Raw genomic sequence first — 22,339 nt, 5'->3', positions numbered from 1 at the left:
TTTTTATTTTAAGCTTCTGGACTTCCTGGATCAACATCCTTTCTCATTCACTGCTTTGATTCAGAGATCACTGGAGTTCTCTGTAAGCTATGTTTTCACAGAAGCTGGTGAAGGAGTTGTGTTTGAGCAGTTCATTGTACAATGCATGAATCTCATTAAGATGATTGTAAAAAATTATGCATACAAGCCATCCAAAAATATTGAAGGTACTGCTACTATTTACTAAAATAATTTTTTATGTCTTGAGAAACATTTTGCTAGCTATTCCCAACAATTTAACTCCTTTATTAATGTTTTAATAATTATTGAACTATTTATGATTCTGTCTCTATATTGACAATTGTTATTGTAATTTTTATAGTATTAATGTACATAGATAATGATGTGCCAAAAGAATTTTAGATGCAAAAGGAGCACAAATATCTTTTCTTTTTTGATTGTTTTAGTTTCCACTGAGCTAATTTTAAAACGTATTGAGGTATAGAGTTTGGTTTATTTTCATCAACTAGTTTGTTGCATCTTTCCCGTGAGGTATGGTTGACAAAATGGTGTGTTTTCTGTAATTAACTGATACCAGTACAGTGAAACACAGAAACACAGTGGATTGGAGATGCAGTTGAATATAAAGAAGTTCATATGTTCTGCTTGGTAGGACTGTGTTTAATTTTGGAACTTCATACACTGCTATACGTACGAATTAAAAAAATACCGCAGCCTTTCACATTAGTTTTACATGTGGCAGTGACTAGATAACAATTAGCATTCTCTTTATGAATTTGAAAAAAAGTTTCATAAACATACTGGTATGTGTCAGAATAGATAACTTGCTTAAAAACCTGCTTACCACCTGAAAGTCAGTTAAAATCTGCCATGAAAATACACTTTTTTTGTTTTTCCTCAGAGGATAGAAATTTTTTATTTATTGATTTCTTTTTAATTTTACTTGATTAGTCTTTGATCATTAAGCCACTTAATTGTAATCTGAAATCTTCATGTTTTATTTCAGACAGCAGTCCTGAAACTCTTGAAGCACATAAGATAAAGACAGCTTTTTTCACATACCCGACATTAATGGAAATATGTAGGAGACTAGTCACTCACTATTTCCTGCTGACAAAGGAAGAATTGACCATGTGGGAAGAGGATCCAGAAAGCTTCAGTAAGAAACATGCTATACAGTTGGTTGTAGTTTAATTAGATATTTGTATATGTGCTTCATATCCACATGGTCTCTACAAATTGCCTGCTGCAATATTGGCCATTTTATTTCCTGCAGTCTTACATGGACAAATATTCCCGCTAGACATTCTTTTCATAACAAGAGATTTCTCAGTAGTCTATGATATCCTCATATCCAAATGCTAAACTTTGTTTGAGCCTTAGTTGAAATAATACTTTTTTTTTTCCCTTTGTGAAATAATAGCTGTAGAGGAGACTGGAGGAGATTCTTGGAAGTACAGTCTCAGAGTAAGTGTTTCAGTTTGAAAGAAACCGATTAAACATTCCTGAATGCAATTCTTGATAGTCTTGTAACCCAGATGGGTAATATTTTTCAAAAAAATCCTTAAGTTTCTTTAGATTTAGTCAAGTTTAACTTCATTCTTTTATCAGTGTTCAAACTTGCTGAAATACACGGGAATCTATGCACTTCATATTTTAAGAGGGAGGATAAAGGAGTTTGCTTCAACATTTGAATTATGTAACATCTGGTTAAAGTCAGCAGAAGCTGTCTCTTTTAAACTGGTAACTGATGTAACCACTTATGACTTTGTTAGTAGACAGTAGACATGATGAGTGAAGGAAGTTCCAGGTGCATCTTTATTAGTTAATTTTATTCATTAATTAGTTATTATAGTAGTTAATTCAGTTCAGATCAGAAATATGCTCTTGTAGTGTATCTCCCAATTGTAACTGCTGTGGTTTCCTTTGCAGAGAGATCTCAAGGTTTTTCTGCTGGATTACTTTTATTTTAAAACTAAAATATCCAGCGTGGTACATCTTGTATGTTCCACTTGTAAAAGGGTGTTCAGTCCAAGTCACTGACCTAGAGCCAATAAGCCAATACAAAAACAACCTGTGACACACCTACAGTGTGGTCACTGGCTGCACAGCACCAGCTGTTTCACTCCACAGATTCATTGTTCTGCCACAAAACTGGTTGATACAGATGTAGCCATCAAACTCTTGCTGGAGTTAAAGCACAATGTATTGTAGAAAGAGTGGTATTTCTTACAGGACTAATTTTGCTACAATATATTGTGTTTTAAATTAAGACCTTCAGTGTGAGGTATACAGCACTGAAAATTTTAGCATAAAATGTATTTTAATTGCCTTTAATAGATTCTAACCAGATCTTTTAATTTTTCAGCCGTGCACAGAAGTTCTTTTTATTGATATTTTTCATGAATATAATCAAACTCTTACTCCAGTTCTTCTGGAAATGGTTCACAGTCTACAAGGTAAGTTCTTTAAAAAAAACGAAGGACATAAAAAATGTAGAATTGTTTACATTCATAACACACTCTTGTCAACTATTAAACAATTTGACCTTGTAATATCTAATATTGTATAGTGCATTCTCTCTGTATTTTTGAAAGTACATCTTAATATTTTAAAATTACTTCTAAACTTACCATAACGAAATGCATTGTGTATCTAGGAGGAGAAAGTCCTAAAGGCTCTCTGCTTTTCATCATAAATGTTTTAGAGGATTCACAAATGTGGCATTTCTAATTTCATGAGGTTTCAGACTTTCTTGACAGTGATCCACAAGCGGAATGAATTCTTTGGGTTGTTTTTTGTTGGGAACTTCTTATTCAAATATTGCAAGGCAGTTCATGCTTTGTCTCTGCCAAAATCTTGGGGGGAGAAAAAACTTCAAAATAAAAAGTTTGTTATACTGTCACTTTGGAGAGTCTAGAGGACTTTCCAAATCTGAAGAAGCTGCTTTAAAAATTCATGGGGTTTCTGTATGAAGACTGAATTATTCATAGGTTGGGGAATGATTCATATTTTCTTTGTTTTACTTTATGATTCTTTGTCCCCAGACTAAGTTTTATAATGGCCAGGAAAGATAATAAGTGGGAGTGGCTTTTTTTTTCCCTGTCATTTCAACTCAGGTTGTTTCCCCTAGTTGTGCCTTAGTTGACTTACAATAATTTGTATTCGAGGTTATCAGAAAGGATCATTAAATTTTATCAAAATAAAATAAATACTGATTTTCTGAGTTTACAGAATCTCTTCATAAATTGCTTTGTGTACATAGGTTTTGAGATGGCTCGTTGTGCTGTAATATGGGGAGTAGTAAAAGATTCCTTATCATAGGGTTGATAGGTAATGTGTTTTGTTTTCCAAAAATTACATGAGTTAATACTACCATGATAAAAGGTATATCCATACTTTTTTAACTCTCCTGGGGCCCATAGCAGCTTTCTTCTGCTCTTCAAATTGAGATTTACTGTTGAAGTACTAGATGATATGAAGAATCCATTAATTCTTAAAACTTTGGAAAATATTTACTTATAGGCATGCTTATATAAAAAATAAGGGAACTAGGTCTAGGACCCTCTTGGATGTAGTACTATGTGGTTGACAGTTGTCTGCAATTTACAGATTTTGAGTCTGTTCATTTAAAATACTTGCTTCTGACTTATGTTTATGTTGCTATTAAAAATGTTCATCTCCAAAGAAGTAAGTCAAAAATAGGGTAGGAAAGCAGAGATTTGCTTTTGGTGTATTCACTGAACAAAGTATCAAAAGTGAAATGACTGAACTTGTAAACGAAATAAAAGCAGTGAAAGCAGTCTTAATTCGTGTCTTACTTTCTTGAAGCATTTAAGTGCTTTAAATGCAAGTTTCTTGCATTCCTTGTTTTAGTGACACTTTTTTATTTAACTTTGGCTTGTAGGATCTACCAACATGGAAAATACCAATGCTATACTGATCAAAGATGCTGGTAAATTAAATTTTACTTTATCTTTGAAGTAACAGAGCCACTTTTGTGTATGTGTTTGACTTCTTAAAATTTGCATGAATTCTCCTCTGATTGATGTTGGTCTTGACCTTTGAAAATGTGTATGTAAAAATACACTGCTTTTTGGCTTTTTTCTGGAGCAAGCAATGTCCTTTACTGAACTGTTCTTTCTGCTCTGCCAAGTAAATGACTTTCAGTGCTTTCATGGAGATGCTCTGTCCATTTTACAAGTGAGGAGATCTTATGGCAAAACATAATAATTGTTTCTTATGGAACCATCCTTGATGATAGAATAAGATCCTTATTGTTCTTTTGGCTTCTAGCTCTTTTCAAGAATCTAACCTTTCTTCTATAGTGTCTTTCTTCTACTATTTCCACCAGAGCTCCTTTTCACCATGGTCTGATAAAACTTTGTAAAGAAAGATATGCTTTAGTTTTGTTTGCTTTATTATGTTCAGGTTACCAAAATGTGGTTTGAATATTAAATTAATCTGATTATTTAGTATTAAAAGATTAACATTTAAGCAAACAATAAGCATAACTATTGTTTTTCCCCAGTGTATAATGCGGTTGGACTGGCTGCTTATGAACTATTTGATAGTGTGGATTTTGATCAATGGTTTAAAAATCAACTATTAGCAGAACTACAAGTTTCTCATGACAGGTAAACATCTTGGTTTGTTATGCCTTCATCATTTAAATACAAACTGTTGATACAAATCTGATAAGATATAATGTCTAATAATTGCTGAGTTGAAAAATACTCAACCTTGAAACATATCCACTAAATGAGTAGAGGTATGAAATGCATACAGATAACTGATACAGTCACAGAAGAGTGTTCTTGATAGTTCATGTTTAAATTACTGTGTGGTGGATACTTCCAGGGTTCTGTAAAAGTACATTGTCTGTCTTCTTGCATACATTAGAGTTGACAAAACCTTCTAAGGATAACCACCTTCTCTCATTTAAAGAAATGAGACCTCCGGAGACCCTAGAGTCCTCTAGGCAGCAAGTCCAACTGAAATCTGTGGAAATAGTCCCTATAAAACTGTAGTTTTATAAAATAGCGATTCGTTCTTCTCTTTTAGTTTAAATACAAGCCCTCTGTAATTCTGTTCTGTTAATTTTGCTGCAATAAATAGGGGAAATAAGGATTTGGGTTGTGTTGTAAAGAGTGAATGATTGCGGGCTTGTTCTACATGAAGAGTTTTTTACAGTCCATCTGCTGTGGTGTTTCCTTCTCACCAAGGTCACCCTCACTTGGATGGCCTTCACATGAGTACCTCTTATTTAGCAAATATCATCGGGTACTTTGAAAGATCATTTTTGGCATCTCAGTACAGACTGAGCTGTCGCTCTTTGTAGCTATCTGGAAGACACTGTTCCTCCCTTTTCCTCAAACTCACTCTTTCCCCAGGGGAAGGACAGTGACCACTATTGTGCATGCTGATCCTTATCAGACAAGTTCAAATCAGCCAGTGACTCTAAATAAGTATGTCCTGTTTTTCTCAGCACAGTTATTAGCGCTGACCCGAATGTCCTTTGAAGACTGTAACTATGTTTTTCTTCTACATTTGCAGTTCATCTTACCAGTGACAATCTTTATGTGAAACATCAACTAATTTGTTTCCTTATACCCTTAGGAGCTACTATAAATTGTAAATTATTTCTGTAATGGGTCACTAGTCAGCTCTTTTATTTCCAAATGCTCTATTTACATAGAGAGTTCGTGTAGAGTGGAAGATCCTGTTAAAATATTAAAATGCTTCCTTTCACTACAGTATACTTCTAAAAAAATTGATTACTTACTTTTGGATGTATAACCTTATGTTAGTGTCAAAGAATGATTGCCACAGTTGTTTACCTGCTGTCTCCTAATGCTTTTATTCTTTTTCTCATTAAACTATTTTTTAAACTAAGATTTCACTTACTATTTACAAGTGGCCAAGTATTCTAGTGGTTAAGCTAAATGTCAGAAGAGCAGGAAAAAATGGGAGATCTTGTATAAGATTGTTCATTTGCTGTTGTGCTCCACCAGAAGCAGTCTCTAAATAAAGCTGCCATGAACTTTGCAGCACATGCTGGCTAAGGCATTTTTATGCTATTCACCCATATGGCATAAGTAAAACTTACTTTGTGTTGTGACAAGTTTTGTGTTGTTGATACAGTTATATTACAGTTCAGAAAGAGAGCTGGTATAACCATTTGGTTGGCATTTGCGATATCCCAGGATGAAATTCCTGTGGGGCAGAAGCTTGTAGCAGAAATTGTCTGGAATTTTGAAGCCCTTTTTGCTTGAACTGCTTTTAATTGCTTCATCATTGGAGACCACCATGGCAATAAGGGGAGGCAGTGGTTTGAATGGAGTGCTGCTTTACCAGCAGCTTTGGAATACGTATGCAGTTCAGATAGAGTGGGTTGAAGGGTATGACCTGCTGTCCCACAGAATGTCCCATGGTGACTCATGCTTGTTCAAGAACTAGTTGATGTTTGGAAGCACAAACCTGTCTGTTGTCAGCAATGAGCGTGGAGTTTGCAGTGTTTTGTTTTCTCTGAGTGTTTCATTACCTGTTGATAGTAAACCCATCAACCATGACCACAGCAGTAGAAGAAATATGGAATTAATAAAAAAAATTCTAAAAGATTTTTAGAAACAGTGCATTGCCAAATTTATAGCTTGCCGTGATCCTTAGTTTAGTACTCATTAATGAGAAACTTTTCCTTAATATGAAAGTAGTTTACTGAATACATTCTTTTTTGTGGTAACTCATTTGTAAAGCAACATTTTCTGCTGAGAGACAAAGTAAAATAGTTTTGACTTGAATGTCTTATGCAGTCCAGACTGCCTTATTTTGGAATATGGTCACTTTTCCCATGTGAGCTTTAGGTCCACCAGGCTTAGTGGTAGACCTGTGTTTAGTCAGTGTGTGCTCTTTCTGTGAAAGCTAATGTTCTGAGGCGAGCTTTTCCCAGAAATAGTGACTGTAGAAAAAGTAGGACCTCAAAAATGAGCACCTATGAGCAGAAGAGTTCCTAGAAACTTAAGTATTAAAAAGCAAACCCACAACCACCCCCCCCAACAAAAAATCTCAACCCAGACAAAACCCAAACACACACCTACCCCAAAAAATCTCAAAAACATTTTGTATTTTCTCTATCATGGAGACAGAGAGAGAAGTAATATAGAGATGCAGGTAGGACGTATGGATCACACAATAGATACCAGCAGACCTGAAAATCTTTGCTGTCAGCAGACAGTTATGTACTTAGATCATGTCATTTATAACTTTGATTTGATAGTGGTTTGAAAACTGTCCAACTCCAATCTCAAGAAAATCACTTAGTTTTTTTAATACTCTGTTTACTAATGTTTACGAGTTTGTGTGTCAGATACAGGCCTTCTAAGAGTAGAAAAAGTTGTATCATCACAGCTTCTTGAACAAATCAAAGGATTTATTAATGAGGCAATGTATTGTGTAAGTCATGCTTCAGCATGCGTTATTGATGTTTTACTGCCACTCAGTAAACATTGAGCAACCCTGGATGTTATTCCTTGTTAGATTAGTGTTCCAGTCTAATGAATTGCTTTATATATGCTATTTCCACAACTTTCATGTTCTCTGAAAATGTTCTTTGTTTATAGTCTCATAGTTATGGGAATGTTTAATAAAACATACTTACTAAATGTAGAGAAATGTCAACTTCAGTTTATATGGCATCTTGATGGCTAACAAGACATTCAAATGAATCAAATGAAAAATACATTTACAGTAACAATATATTAGTTAAAATTCTATAAATATGGTTCATCTTTCTTAACTTCACATATCTGCAAGTTAAACATATAAATCTGAGTTATTTGATCATTGGGGAAAAATAGCAGCTCTGTGAAATGTTTTTCTCAATCGTTGTTCTGGTTTGTTCTTTCCATTGACTCTAAAGCTGTTTGATTTGTGCCCTTGTCATGGCAGTAGTGCAAGATTAGGTAATGTCTGTTCTTAGAATAGTTTTAGACTGATGAAGTGAACTACTCTGACAGTTGCTGTAGTGCAGTCCTTAAGTTTGCATTTTTAAATTGTATCTGACTTAAAATTTTTGAGCATAAATAGAATGTCAAGGGAATTGCTGGGAACTATAGTGAAAGCAGTAGATACCATGATTGCCATAATAAATTTAACATTTATTTTTATTTTTTTTAAATTGGTGTGCTGTATGCAGAATGAACTGTATCTTTAGGGAGACATTCAAGATGCAGTCATTTAGGATGAAAATTATCTTTTTCAGACTAAGTTGGCTTTTCCTGAGCCCTTCTTGTGAAGAATTTTAATGGAAAAGGTTTTTGCTCTGAAGTTGATCCTGACAAACTAAGTCTTTTAATTGTTTTGGGCAATAATATTTGCATCATGATTCTTGGATATCTTTTTCATCAAAATATTCTATTATAACTAGTGCAATGAGTTCACGGGTGCAATTTTTTTTCCTCCTACTTTTAAAGGTATAAACCAATACGCCGACGAGTAATATGGCTGATTGGACAGTGGATTTCTGTAAAATTCAAATCAGACTTGAGACCTGTTTTATATGAAGCAATTTGTAACTTGCTTCAAGACCGTGACTTAGTGGTAAGTATAAATAACTAATCTTTTGGATTACACATTTGTTGTAATCACAGATGAAACAGAAATACCTTACTTTGTGTAAACTTGATTGAGAATTTCATATCATCATGCCTTAAAGTCTGTTGTGTCTTGCAAAAGATTAACCATTGGGAAGATGTGGTGATGTTTAATTGTGGAGATACTGAACAGTAATGTCAAAGACATTAAATGAGCCCTGAAGATGTTCAGTCAAGTGATGACTTTGGTGGGAAAATGAATTCTGAGAACAACAATCTGTTTTTGTAGGAATAAAATTATTGAATATCTTGCAGTAGTTTATAAATGAATGGATACTTTATGTAGTTAGAACAGAGTTATTCTGTGACTAGTCCCTTCACTATACAGCATTGATTGAGTGAGTTTGCAGATTACACCAAGCTGGGTGGGAGTGCTGAACTGCTGGAGGGCAGGAAGGCTCTGCAGAGGGATCTGGCCAGGCTGGATCATGGGCTGAGGCCGATGGTGTGAGGTTCAACAAGGCCCAGTGCCGGGTCCTGCTCTTGGGTCACAACAACCCCAGGCAGTGCCACAGGCTGCGGATGCAGGTGAGGGAGCTGGGGTTGTTTTGTCTCGAGTAAAGGAGGCTCAGGGCAGACCTTATCGCTCTACACCTGCCTGAAAGGAGGCTCTAGCCAGGTGGGGGTCAGTCTCTTCTCCCAGGCAACCATTGACAGGACAAGGAGAATTGGCCTCAAGCTGCATCGAGGGAGGTTCAGGTTGGACATTAGGAAAAATTTCTTCGCTGAAAGAGTTGTCAGGCATTGGAAGAGGTGGATTCACCTGGAAATGTTTCAATAATGTGTGGATATGGCAGTTAGGAACATGGTTTAGTGATGGTGGTGCTGGTTTGACAGTTGGACTAGATGATCCTAAAGGTCTTTTGCATCTGTAACAATTCTGTGATTCTATGGTTATTTAGGCGTTAAAATTACTTGCTAGCAGGATATGATAAAAGGCATTGGTTGCTAAATTGCTTGAGTACAAGTCTGTGGTTTTAAGCTACAACTTCAGTTTGCCAACAGGTGAGATGAAGTTGAGATGCTGGTTTTGCTGTTGTTTATTTTGTTTTTATTTCTGAACAAACAGGGTTAGCAGCCCACAAAAAAACCCAAAAAATAAACTTTGCTAGTTTGGTAGGTATGTATTAGTTAGTAATTGCCAGTCATAACAATAATTTCTGTGATTCCAGACAGCTGTAGCAGAGTAGGTTGTGTTTCTGTGTCAGATGTTTTTACTGAATGCTTTCTAAGGCATTTCTAAGCATCTACAGGAAGAACAGTGTAATTTGCTGAGTTTATTTGATTCTGTGCTTCTTGGTTGACAGCAAGCCATGAGATAATTCCAAGTTAAACTCCTCTATTGCAAGAGTTTTATCACAGTCTAGATAGATATCTTCGTGTTTAATTACTTCTTGTCCTTGAAGGTTTCGCCTGAGTAGGTTTTTCAATTTCTACCACTTTAGCAATGACAAATAAAATGTAAAGGGTACTAAAATAAAAGTGAATGAAAATGAACTAACTGCATTTCTTAGAGGATGATAGGACACAGAGAATGATTCAATTGCAAAAACATCAGCTGATTTGATATTGTCAGATACTGTGTGGATAATCAAAATGCTTAATGGACGTATGCATGATGCTTCTTGACTTTTGTCTTTCAGGTCCGTATTGAGACAGCTACGACGCTGAAGTTAAATATCCTTATTTGAAAAGCTGTTTGATTAGTTCTTAATTCTGAGTTACTGAAAAACAATTTTAAACTTACTACCAAATTCTTCACATTATATTTTTGCTCATTTGAGTCTTGGTATCCATCTGCAATCCGTATTATTTTTCCTTAATGTTTGTTTACCTGTAGATGACTTTGAGTTCAGAACTGACCAGTTCTTACCAGTAAGAACATTTATATATTCTGAAGAGTTGATAAATCCATAGAGAAAAGCAGGAAAAAATACTTTCCCGTTTCATTTTGAGCTACACTGTCTAGTAATTGATGTGTGTGCATGTTTATATTGTATGTTCACTCTTCATAGACCAAAATATATACTCGTACTGCTGCTGTTAAGGTTGCTAATGTGTAGATACAAAGTTCAGAACATTTTAATACTATGGCTGTTACAACTTCATAGCAGTGGGTTTAGTACTCTATACTGGGTGTTGCCAGATAGTAAGTTTCTTTATGATAAGAAAATATTAAAACTGTATCTAACAAACACATCTCCACACCACTGTGGCTTTCCACATGCCCGTTTCATGCAGTTCTTTCCAACCTGCTGCTTCTTAAAAATATTAAATACAAGTGTGTGGTTAAAGTAGTGCCTTAAAAAGGCGCTACTTTCTGGTTCTCCTGTATTTGTGTTCTTTACTGTGGTCATTACTGTTGTCATTAAGTAAACAGTGAAAAGAGATAAATAGATCAAAGTTTTATTTTCATCACTCAAATTTAGTTTTTTCTTATTTTATTATGACTTCCATGTTAATTTCAACTCGCTTGAGAACAAAGAAAACAAAAATGCAGAGTGCATGTAGACTGTAAACACTGGGATTTTTTTAACATGTCTTTTTCAGTTCAATATTTAACTTTTATCTACTGCCCCAAAAGCTGGAAGACTGTACCTTTGCTTTGACTCCAACAAAGTGCTCCTTCTGGAGAGACAGCCAATTTTACCTGTGAAATCATGTTTACACTTATCAAAACACGAAAGTCGTATACGTTCAAACTGATCGTGTTTGAACTGTTGTGTAAGAGCATATCTGAATATTTTTGCCTTGCTTAGGCAGTGATTGGCTAATGTGCTTTTTTCCAAGTGAAAGAGTAACATTTTGCATGCTTTGTAAGTGTTTTTCAAAGTTTATGGATGTCGTAGAGTTTTAAGGATACAGGAAAATTACAAGTTCATGTCACCAGTTGTATTTTTGACGGTCTAATCTGCATTTCTTTATTTTTCTTTTAGTACCTAGAGTCCATGTTTACACTGCTCTTTCAGCTGCTTCAGGAAGTAACACAGTGTGACACCAAAATGCATGTTCTTCATGTTCTGTCTTGTGTGATTGAAAGAGTCAATATGCAGGTATTTAAATATATATTTCAGTTTTAGCTTTGTCCTAAGAACACAGAGGAGAACTTGATGTGGAAGGAAAATGTCATCAATTAATAGACTGGTTATTGTTGTCAGAGATGCCTGCGCTGTTGGCATTACTTGGTTCTCTTTTCAAGTCTCATTTATCTTTCATGTAAAATGTTAACTTACTTTTCCTAAGTTACTATGTATTTTTTGTATTGAATCAGCTTTTGGAGTACAGAAGGATTTTCACATCTTGTGGCATTTCTTGTAATTTTATTTATTTATTTGTGATTTATTTTAATTGTCTCATATCTGAACTAATATTTTAATCTATCTTACATATTAAAAAAGATGTTTTTTGGGAAAAATGCTTTGCACTCCTGTGGAGTGTACAGTTAAATTTGTAATTTCTTGTTAGTACTGGTCTGGGTCAGAGTTGCCTCTACAGCACTCTCCTTAACTGCATGATAGGTTTCAAATTCACATTATGAAAATTCAGTACTTTAGTGTTAAAGTATGTGCTTCAGCTTTTACATAAAGAATTTGAAGATAGTTTTGCAGAATTAAACTGAATAGCTGACTGCTTTTGTCTCAGGTTTTGTTGTGGTGGGTTTGGTTTGTTTTTTTTTTTCCAGTATTACTGTATTAAGGACAGAGATAATGCATGTTTTTGAGCTTATCCTCGTCTTTCTACAAATAGTTCTGTCTGAGAGCCAGATGAAGCTTTCATAATTGTCCCTTGCAGGAAAAGTCAGCATGACGGCAGATTTCCCTGCAGTTTAGATCATCTAGAGAAGCAGCATTAAAGACAAGTTGAGAAAGAACCCTTGAATATGTTTAGGTTAATTACTAATTAAATACTTTAGAAGACAAATAGATTAACGTTTTAGTACTGAAGAGCATAATAATAAAAAATGTAGGCTAGGACAAATCTCTGGAAGTTACACAGTCTAAATCCTGCTCAAAGGATAGGTAACTTCAGAGGTTATTCAGCTTTTTTTTTTTTTTTTTTTTTTTTTTGGTTTTACTGGGACTGTTTCTGGTCTTAAAGTATGATGTTGTTTAAGAATCCTGTCTAAGTGAAGAATGTATTAATATGAAAATATCTCTGCGTATCAAGTTTTAGATATTTTTAGTGTCCCATTTACTACATAAGCTTGATTGCCATGCACAAATGTCACCATAAGTAATATGTTCTTTTCAAAGTACTCTGTAGTCAGAAGTTAATTCAGTCACAAAGTAAAGAATATGGTGTTTTAGTAAGATTTAAGCAAACTGTATTTCTACTGTGACAAAAGCAGCTCCTACATTTTTCAAAAACTATGCTTGGGATAAATTATTATTCTTGTTTCACAACTAAGAAACCAATTTGTATTCTGAACTTTAGATACGACCATATGTAGGATGTTTGGTTCAGTATTTACCACTCCTTTGGAAGCAGAGTGAGGAGCACAATATGCTACGATGTGCCATTCTAACCACCCTAATCCATCTCATCCAGGTAAAGAATCAGTCACATAAAAGTTGTTAGTATCTGCTACAGTTCTTTCTTGATGATAAAACAGTATGCGGCTATATTGCCTGCAGAATCCATGCTATTCACTACCTCTTTAATACGGATTCTGTGCCACCCAACCTTTCCAACCCCTGCTGCATGTCAAAGAAGATATAGTAGGACTAGCAGAGACCAAGAGAAGTGCTCCTAGGACAGTGTCTGTACAGGAACAGACTTAATATGGGTGCAGTCTTGATATTGTGGAAATACCTAAGAGGATGGTATTGTAGAGGTTAACAGCGGAGAGAAAATGAATGGGAAATGACAAATATTATTACAAAAGGAGAAATAAAGGTTCTTTAAAAAGTGGCATAACTTTAAGTGAAGAGGAAACACGTTTTTACCATAAACAAATTGTGGAAATTCTTGTTTCTGTCCCCTGTGGAGCCTGAAATATCAGTATTTTTTTACTAAAGGTTCATCTCTTGGTCTAGGTAGACACAAAAAGATGAGGCAAATTTATAGAAGAATCTTTTTCTTTTAAGGCATGTTTCTTTAAGTAAGTAGATAAATCCACAGAGAAGCTGCAACTTAGAAACATCAAATAATTAAAAATTTTCCATTATCAAAATACAGGAATTATGCAAATTCAGCATTCCACTAGCCTCAGTTCTCTTAAGCAGTAATATTACAGTATTTTGTAATGCTGTTCAGTAATTGGCAGTAGTTCCCAATTTACTCTTCATTGTTCAGAAGTCTCATGGATCATTTAAAAACTAAATCAGTGTCATAAGTCTGTGAATCTTTGTGTAGCTATAAAAACAAACACTTCTCCTGATTATTAGAATATGTAAACTATTTTGTAAATGATAAGAACCAAAGAGTAATTACTTTCTTGATCTGTAAAACATTCAGCTTTTAGTCACTTGGTATTTGTTAGACTTGTGACTCTTCCAAGAGAGAATGTTTTTAGGAATGTATGTTTATCATTTTTTCTTGCAGACTATTGATAAATACGCTTAGGAATAACAGACTATTTTATTGTTGTACGAAATGGAAGCAAGTTCAACCTCTGATTTCTTGAATGCATGTTTACGAGTGAATATAACAGCATTGTAGATCTTTTCCATGCTGATTTTGAAATGCTTGATTTAAGGTTTTTAACATACTTTATATTTCTTACTTATTTTGTAGGGACTGGGAGCAGACAGCAAAAATCTTTATCCCTTTCTACTTCCAGTTATCCAACTGAGTACAGATGTTTCTCAGCCTCCACATGTCTATCTTCTGGAAGATGGTTTAGAGCTGTGGTAAGAATGTTTTCTATCTGATTCTAGTTTTGAAACAGTTATTTTTGTATCCCCAGAAGAAAAAATTGTCAAAAGCTTTGAATATTAAAACTGATATATTCTTGTTACCTTACCTTGACATCACCTGTATCACGCCTTTTCTCAGAAGACAGGAGATTAGGGAATTTATATACTCAGCTATTTTTAGTTGTGTTTCCTTTATAATTAATTTTCAGGCAGTTGATACTGAAGATACCATTCTGTAGTGATAATGAACAGCAAGACAAAAAGTCTAGATTCACTATAATGTGCGTGCTAAACTAACAATTTGGTGTGCTTGACTTCAGAAGAACAGTGAGCCAATGGATCTCAGAGCTAGTTACAGGAATTGTCAAAAGTACAAGGATAAAATGTAGAAGTTACCTTCTATATCTCAGACTATTTGGTGAGTGAACATAAAATAAGAAGTGACAGTCTCCTCAGTTTGCCATGAGCCTGATTTATTTGTTTCTGGTGCAGCCGATGCTGCAAGAGGGGAGAACAGTTACCTGGACCTAAGTCAGCACATACTTCTGAAGAATTGGAATTCATAGTTTGTCTTAAAATAGTAAGCAATTCCTTTGATCTAAATTGTAGCAAATGAGATCTAAATTGTGATTTTCAATTACAAATACTTAACCTACAAATGATATGTTCTTATGTACAGCAAAACTGAAATTTATAATGCTGGTGGCAGCAAGTTAAAGTGCAAGAGCTTCTCAAAATTTAGGATAGGGGCCTTCTACATGTATCAGTTCAGAACCTTTATATATTCTTAGTAATACTGATCTTGAGGTTGCTCTTCTGATGTCTGTGCAGAAGAGTATTTTTAGATGTCCAAGAGCATCAGAGAAATCTGGATGGAGCTGGCAGAAACAGTTGAGACTCTAATGGCTTCTTCAGCCAAGAGCAGGAAAACAGCCATTCCACATGACCAGATATATTCTTTAAATATGGTAGTCCCATAAGATCTAGGAAAAAAACTGGAATTTGCTGCTGTGCCTTTAAATGCAAGCTTAATTTATAACTACTGTTTTCAAACCTCAGGAATTTTAAATTGTTATAAACAATGTATGGTAATCAGTGCATCATTTCAGGCATAAAAAAACCCGTAAAAGTGTGAGCTGGTCTAGCACATCTTCTCCTTTGAGGTGTAGAACACATGTGTTGTCCTTGCACCTTTCTACCCACCTTCTCTGAGTTCCTTGGCTGGCTACTTAGACATTCTCACTGTTGCATTTCAGAGCTTATGTTGTCTTTATTTTCCTACCTTGGCAAGACCTGTGCGTATACTGATGAGCGTGTTGTAAGGACTATTGCTCTGCTTGAAGTATGCTTCTGGTAATTGTTACACGTTGTTGATAATATAGATGGTTTCTGGAAGTTAAAATGTTTACATCTGTCAAAATGATTGCTCAATGTTACTTGTACATCATCTGAAATATTTGGCTTAATCTGGTTGTAGGTTAGTAACTTTGGAGAATAGTCCATGTCTTACACCAGAACTCCTGAGAATATTTCAGAATATGTCTGCCCTTCTTGGTAAGTCTTTTACCAATAAAATTTCAGAGTTTTTTCCTGCTGCTTGTTGTTCATGCACTAAGCAATGCTCCTGTGGCTGCAAGTACTATGGGAGCTTGCAAAATTGTAACAAAAATACAGGAACAGGTTTCTATTGTCTGACTTTCTCCTCTTTTTTAATATTTATCATCTACTTACCCAGTTCTCTATTTTTTAATAAATTGGAGCTGCTGTACCCAAAAGATAAGACAAATTTCAGTTTATCATTTCAGAGGGTATTTTAAGAAGTTTCTGAACTTTAACACCAAATGTGCCAAGTGTTACTGATATTGATTATATGGGATACTTGCCTGATCTGTTTACAACCAATATGAAGTTATTAGCTTTTCCCTTATTCAGTTAATAACAATGTAGGATGTTTTCAAACTACCTAAATATGTCTATAAACATTTGGGTGAAGCACTAAAATTAAAAGCAGCGGTTTGTTGGCAAAATATAAACTTAATAATGAGAATTAAGATTCAGTGCTTAGGAAATACTGATATTTCAAGTGCTTTTGCTTCATAATTAAAAGGAGTATAAAAAGTCTGTAGTTTAATTTTATTATGTTACTATGTTTGTGTTTAGATCTTTAGCTGTGCTTTTGTAGGTTGCAAAGCTAATAGAGCAAACTGGTTAATTTTTTTAGGGAAATGTGGTCATAGAATTACAGAAGTTAGCCTTTAAATTGATAATTGTTTTCAGCACTTACTATTTTATTCTGACTAAAGGTTAGTAGAAAGTTACATCACGGTAGGCAGGTGCAAGGTGATGTCTTCTGTTATTTCTCCTTGTATACAGGATCTCTAATGACAAAACTGCTCTGTTAAGTAGTGGTTTTATAGTTAAATACTCCAGAGCTACCTCCAAAATTCTGTAGCTGCTGAGTACTTACTGTTGCCATCATCTGTAACTACACACCTACTGTTCCGCCTTCCTGTTGTGTGTCAGTCAGAGGTAGTATCTGCTACAGGAAGCATGCACTGCATGAATGGCTGTGATTTTCATAGTTTGTCACACTGCTAATCTGCTTGAGTTAAATTCAGAAATACTCTGTATTTGTGGTGTGTCTGTTGCTACAGATGTTTTCTCCCCAGTTCTCATGTGATACTTTTCAGAGTAGAGATGAGTAGGAATGGCAACCGTGGCATACTCTGCTAACGAAAGGTGGAGCTATTCAGGAATATTCTATACTTGTAGTAACTTCCTTAATTTATGAGTGAATCCTGGAGAATAGTGATGCTCTCCTTTGGGAAAAAAACCCAATGTTTTTAAATAAATGTTATTTATTCTGAAAAATGAAAGCTGTATGATGCTGGTACAGTAAGCAGTACAGTTAAGCTGGGTGGGCTTTCCTTAGGACAAGCCTTCAAACATGCTTATGTCAAAGGTTTTTTTATCAGGGTTGGGAGTGAGTGGCAAAAACACAGCAGCTGATGTGTAATCACAGAGTGATTTCGTCCTGTGGGCTTCTGTACTGCTTTATTTCCTGAGCATTTTTCTAAGAAACTTCTTTTCTGAGTGTTGAGTTCGTCAAAAATTTTGATTGCTGTAGACCAAAATGATTTTTTTCCCAGCACATTTTGCCAGGAAGTGGAAACCATTCTGATATGCTCTTCGCCTACAAATTCTGTCTGTTGACATCAGGAGAATCTGACTAGACAGCCTCCACGTAACACAGCCATGGTATTGTGATGCTTAAATAGAGCTGGAATTTTGGATTAGTGCTAACCTTATTTTAAAACATGGTAGTTAGAAAACCAGTATAATACTGCCCTCAAGCAGCTACTTAATTCACAATGCTTGAAAAAGAGATTCTTCACTTAAATCAAGTGCAACAGTACAGTTAAAGGTGTGGCATCTTGCAAAAGAAAATATATTGATCAGTGATGATCAACTGTGCTAGTTAATTAAATAACTAGCACAGTTAATTAAATAACTGTTCAGTCTTAAACCGATAGCAGAGTTTTTCCAGTATACAAGTAGCAGTACTCACCTGAAACTTCAGCACTTAAAGTCAGACTCTTCCTGTCCTTCTTAGCATGATGATGTAGCTGTCAGAACAAGGTGTTTTAACAGGGAAGTCAAAATTGCAAAGTCTTGTGTGACTTAACTGTCTGAGATAAGGCAAAAAAGATAATTTCTCAGAGACTGGTTTTCAATTCAGTCTGTAGTCATCAAAGTAAAAGTCAAAGGACACATAAGGTGAAGGGAAGTTCTAAATAGATAGTTACCATGCTTATGTCTTTTGAAGAAGGGTGGAGAAGTAGAGACAAGATGCTCCAGAAACTAGTTCTTGAAAATACAATGTAAGGAATGTTTACCTTCTGACCTTTGTTTTCTGAATTTATTTTTACTGAATGGAATTACTGTAATAGACCTTAATGTAATTATTTTTCTGGTATGTTTAACTTCTACATCAGCATGTAAGTCATTCAGAAAAAATGTCAGAGCTCAACATGGATGAACTAGAAGAGCTGGAAGGCAGGGAGAGAATTCATTTGTGAGATTTTTGAACTGAAAGGGAAAAAGTATATAAATATTTCTAATTTTCCTTTTTTAACTAATCTGAAAATAATATGTAGTTTTTCCTTTCCAGATATAATTGTCCTTATGAAAACATCATTTTGTACGCATTTCAGGGTACTACTGCTGTTGGAAGTGGATGTCAGAGGAGTTATACAGATCAGTTAGATTTGCCTTCAGGAGCAGAATGTTGCATTTGATATGAAGGCTTGATTTCACTTGCATAAGTGACCGACCTTCAAAGATTATGGTGCTATCACTGATGTACAATCATTATTCACAGCATAATTGTCATACTTGATTTTCAGTTCAGCACTGCTGCTACTGTTTAAATTCTGTTGAAATGTAATTGCCCTACAGAGGGGTTGCAGAGTCTCTTTAATACACATCTTGCAATGTATTGAATAATGTGGAATGGAGAAGCATTTCTGCACTGAGGCTGCTGAAAATGGCAGCTGAATCTGATACAATTTCAGGTTGAGAATATTGTCGAAATCTAGACATACCTGTTCCAAGAAGCATCAGGTTTAATGTGCATGGGCTGTATTTTTAAAGGTACTGGCAAAAACCAGATTACTGGAACTGGACTAACTCCTCTGATCCAAAAAACCTGGCAAGAGAATTGATGTATAATTAACTTTTTAAATGTAGTTAGTTGAACATGAGATCTTTCCAGAAAATTTTGGTAAACATTGAGCTACAGATGAGTGAGAGAAGTTCTGTCATTTCCATTGCATCTGTCATACCTGTTTTTTCCTTTTGACCTGAAGTACAATTTTTGCTACACATACTTTATTACCTTTCATCAGTTATCACAGAATCACAGAACAGAAAGTAATGGAAAACTTAGTAGTACTTCATGTTTTTATGACCACTTATTTACAACTGGTCTACTTGCTTCAGCGTCTGAAACTTCAAATATGGTTGTGTGCAGTAAAGAAAAAACCACAAATGCAGACCTCTAAGGAGAACGCAGTGTGTAACTCTAATATGCTACTAAAGCTAAACTCATAGATATATTGGAATCTTTTGATGAGCGTATTGGATTGATAGGTGATATCTTTTCAAGTCAAGAGACATAAATACTCAAAATAAATAATAACAAGAAGTGACCTGTCTGAGTACTGACATATGAATGTACTCATGAACGCAAAGCTGTCCTACGGCCATGTCAAATGGAAGAACATTAGTTAATGTTCTTTTTGTTAGGTAGAACATAGAATGTTCTACCTAATGGGTGGGGAAAAAAAGAAAATCTGCTGAACCTCCCCAGAACTTTACAGATGTTATAATGGAAAAGCAGCCATGCTCATGGTATTCTGTTATCTGATACTTTTTATGGTAGAAGTTTTTATATATAAATATCACTAGGTGTAAGCCACACTTTCATACAGGCTGCTTTCATCTAAGCCACGGGAAACATACGAAGTCTTAGCCAGACACTGATTCCATCTGGTAAAGGTATTTTATTTAAAATTCATATAAAAGAGTTTTCCTGTTTCCTCACCATGATGATTTTATTAGATATTTTAAAGATGATGGAGCTGAGGTCCACTTCCTTTACCAAGAGTAGTTTGTCTCCCAAACTGGTTTTAAGAAAATTTATCCCTTTGATGTTTTTTGGTCTCTTTTGCCTTGTTTTTAGACAATATGGACTTTCTGCACTAGTATCAATATCCATGTGAAACTTTTGAAATTTTTCGTTTTGCTGTGACTTCTGCTTATACATGTTTCAGAGTGATTGTTTTTTTTTCTTAAACAGTCTTACAGGTAGTGCCTGAGGATATATCTTTTTTTCTCTCTTCAAGCTGCTACTGTACATCATCTTCTGTGTGTATGTGTCTCTGAGATGGGGATGCTCTCATCACTGAAATAACGGAGCTATGCCCCACAGCTCAGTGTTTGTCAGCTCAGTGCCATTTGATGTGGCATCTGGGTCAGACAAGGAGAACTGCAATCTTTATTTCATTTTTTCTGCTCAGCATTTACTGACTCAATGTAAGAGAGATCATTTATCAGTAATCGCAAGTCTCTAAAGTATGTGTTTCATTTATTCTGTCTTTAATGTCTTCTTACCCCCGGTATTACATCCAAAACCTGACTTTCGTTTGTTTGCTTTTTGTTTTTAATTATCATTGGCTTTTGAGGTCATAGGATTTCTTGTGCCTCCATTTGAGCACGAGAGCTGTTGTCATCCCACTTCTGTAACTGTCTCTGCAGGAAGAGGGAACCTGATTGGCGCTGGATCTAAGATCTTTTTTCTACTTGTTGGCATCTGGCACTATAAGCTGTGAGAGGAGAAATACTTTTAGAAGCAAATCATCTTGGTTATACTTCAGTTTGGTGATCACGTTCTGAATTGTGATTTCTGTTTTTTCCAGAGCTGAGTTCAGAAAACCTCAAAAATTGCTTTAAGATCATCAATGCTTATATTTTCCTTTCATCATCTGAATTTTTGCAGGTATGTTACCATTATATAAAGATTCATATTACCACCTCAGTTCCTTACTGGCAAACTGGTTTTTCTCTCATCTTGGAACAAACCATACACACAAACATTTATAGTCTTATTCATTTATGGGTATACAAATACAGTGTTCTAATGTTAGCTCTTTATGGTGCACAGTGGACGCTCAAATCAGATTTGAGAAATACTATTATTTAGAATTAATGCTTTGCAGATTGATTTAGTAGTTTGGTATCTGAAAAGGTCCTGTGTTGGGTAATAACAGTTACTCTAATTATCCTACCAGATTAAAATTATGAGTATAGATTCTAGCGAGAGTTGAACTAGAGATATTATGCCTTGTTGTCACACCTTCTTCATTAGAAAAGTCTTTGAGATTGATTGTTTAAAAGTCCTGCAATGTTAAAAACTCAACAAAATGCTTAGATTAGATTTTAATTAGTTTAGGAATGATGAAAATTTTAGCAGATACAATCTTTGAAGAGAAACTGGGTCTTTGGACATATGTAAACTATAAGGAATTGAGTTTTTAAATACATACAAATATATAAAATGCTTGGCATAATACCTTCTTTTTCGTTTTATTTCAGATGTATGCTGCTGACTTATGCCGGTCATTTTGTGAGCTTTTGAAGGACATAACTACTGAAGGTCAAGTTCAAGTTTTAAAGGTGGAGTATAATGAAAATAATATCCAGATACTCAGCTCTGTACATGTAATATTTTCAAGTAGAATGTAGAGCATGTAGAGGAAACCAATGCATTTAGCAGAACTTGACATTGGAGTCAGTGGTGGTTTAACTATTTATTAAAGTCTGTGCATGTGTGTAGAGACCTAGTGAATATAGAGCAAACTTTTCCAATCTTTACTGAATGCTGTGTGTATGTGGTCTCCATGAAATTCCTTTGCGTCCCATACTTGCATTTGTACCTGACACAGAGTGCAAACAGTCTTTGTTTTGTTTGCCTTTGGCATAAGTTGCTGTTAGAGTAGCCAGAACTGCTTAAATGGAGTTGCTCAAGGTTTTTCAAAGTTATATTTTCATGTAGCCTTCTGATGGTGTTGTGGAACTCATAAGCTTTTGAAATATTAATAACAGTACTTTGAATGTGTCTTTTGAAGAATTTCAGGAAAAAAAGTTGGAATATACATTGAAAGATAACTTGAGTAGTAGCTATAGTGTACTACTACTACTTACATTTCCAGTGGTTACACTAACAGGGGGCTCTGTGTTGCTTATGAAAACTTGGACTGGAATTCAATT

General features: G+C 35.0%; 1 protein-coding gene across 7 annotated transcripts in view; it reads left to right on the top strand.

The window, feature by feature from the left end:
• The window catches only part of IPO11 (importin 11), an 82,325-nt gene that overhangs the window by 26,905 nt on the left and 33,081 nt on the right, over positions 1-22,339 (top strand). For all 7 annotated transcript variants that reach the window (XM_039567144.1, XM_039567148.1, XM_039567147.1 and 4 more), the window contains 15 exons: positions 14-206; positions 1,007-1,159; positions 1,424-1,467; positions 2,369-2,459; positions 3,908-3,955; positions 4,532-4,637; positions 8,472-8,598; positions 10,295-10,328; positions 10,486-10,526; positions 11,588-11,704; positions 13,086-13,199; positions 14,388-14,503; positions 15,987-16,063; positions 20,989-21,068; positions 21,665-21,745. In XM_039567144.1, the coding sequence (XP_039423078.1) occupies positions 14-206; positions 1,007-1,159; positions 1,424-1,467; positions 2,369-2,459; positions 3,908-3,955; positions 4,532-4,637; positions 8,472-8,598; positions 10,295-10,328; positions 10,486-10,526; positions 11,588-11,704; positions 13,086-13,199; positions 14,388-14,503; positions 15,987-16,063; positions 20,989-21,068; positions 21,665-21,745 (1,422 nt within the window). The remainder of the gene's footprint in view (positions 1-13; positions 207-1,006; positions 1,160-1,423; positions 1,468-2,368; positions 2,460-3,907; positions 3,956-4,531; positions 4,638-8,471; positions 8,599-10,294; positions 10,329-10,485; positions 10,527-11,587; positions 11,705-13,085; positions 13,200-14,387; positions 14,504-15,986; positions 16,064-20,988; positions 21,069-21,664; positions 21,746-22,339) is intronic.

The sequence above is a fragment of the Corvus cornix genome, chromosome Z, assembly GCF_000738735.6.
Source record: "Corvus cornix cornix isolate S_Up_H32 chromosome Z, ASM73873v5, whole genome shotgun sequence".
Lineage (NCBI taxonomy): Eukaryota > Metazoa > Chordata > Aves > Passeriformes > Corvidae > Corvus > Corvus cornix.
The sequence above is the reverse complement of the archived record's forward strand: the minus strand, read 5'-3'. Positions and strand labels throughout refer to the sequence as shown.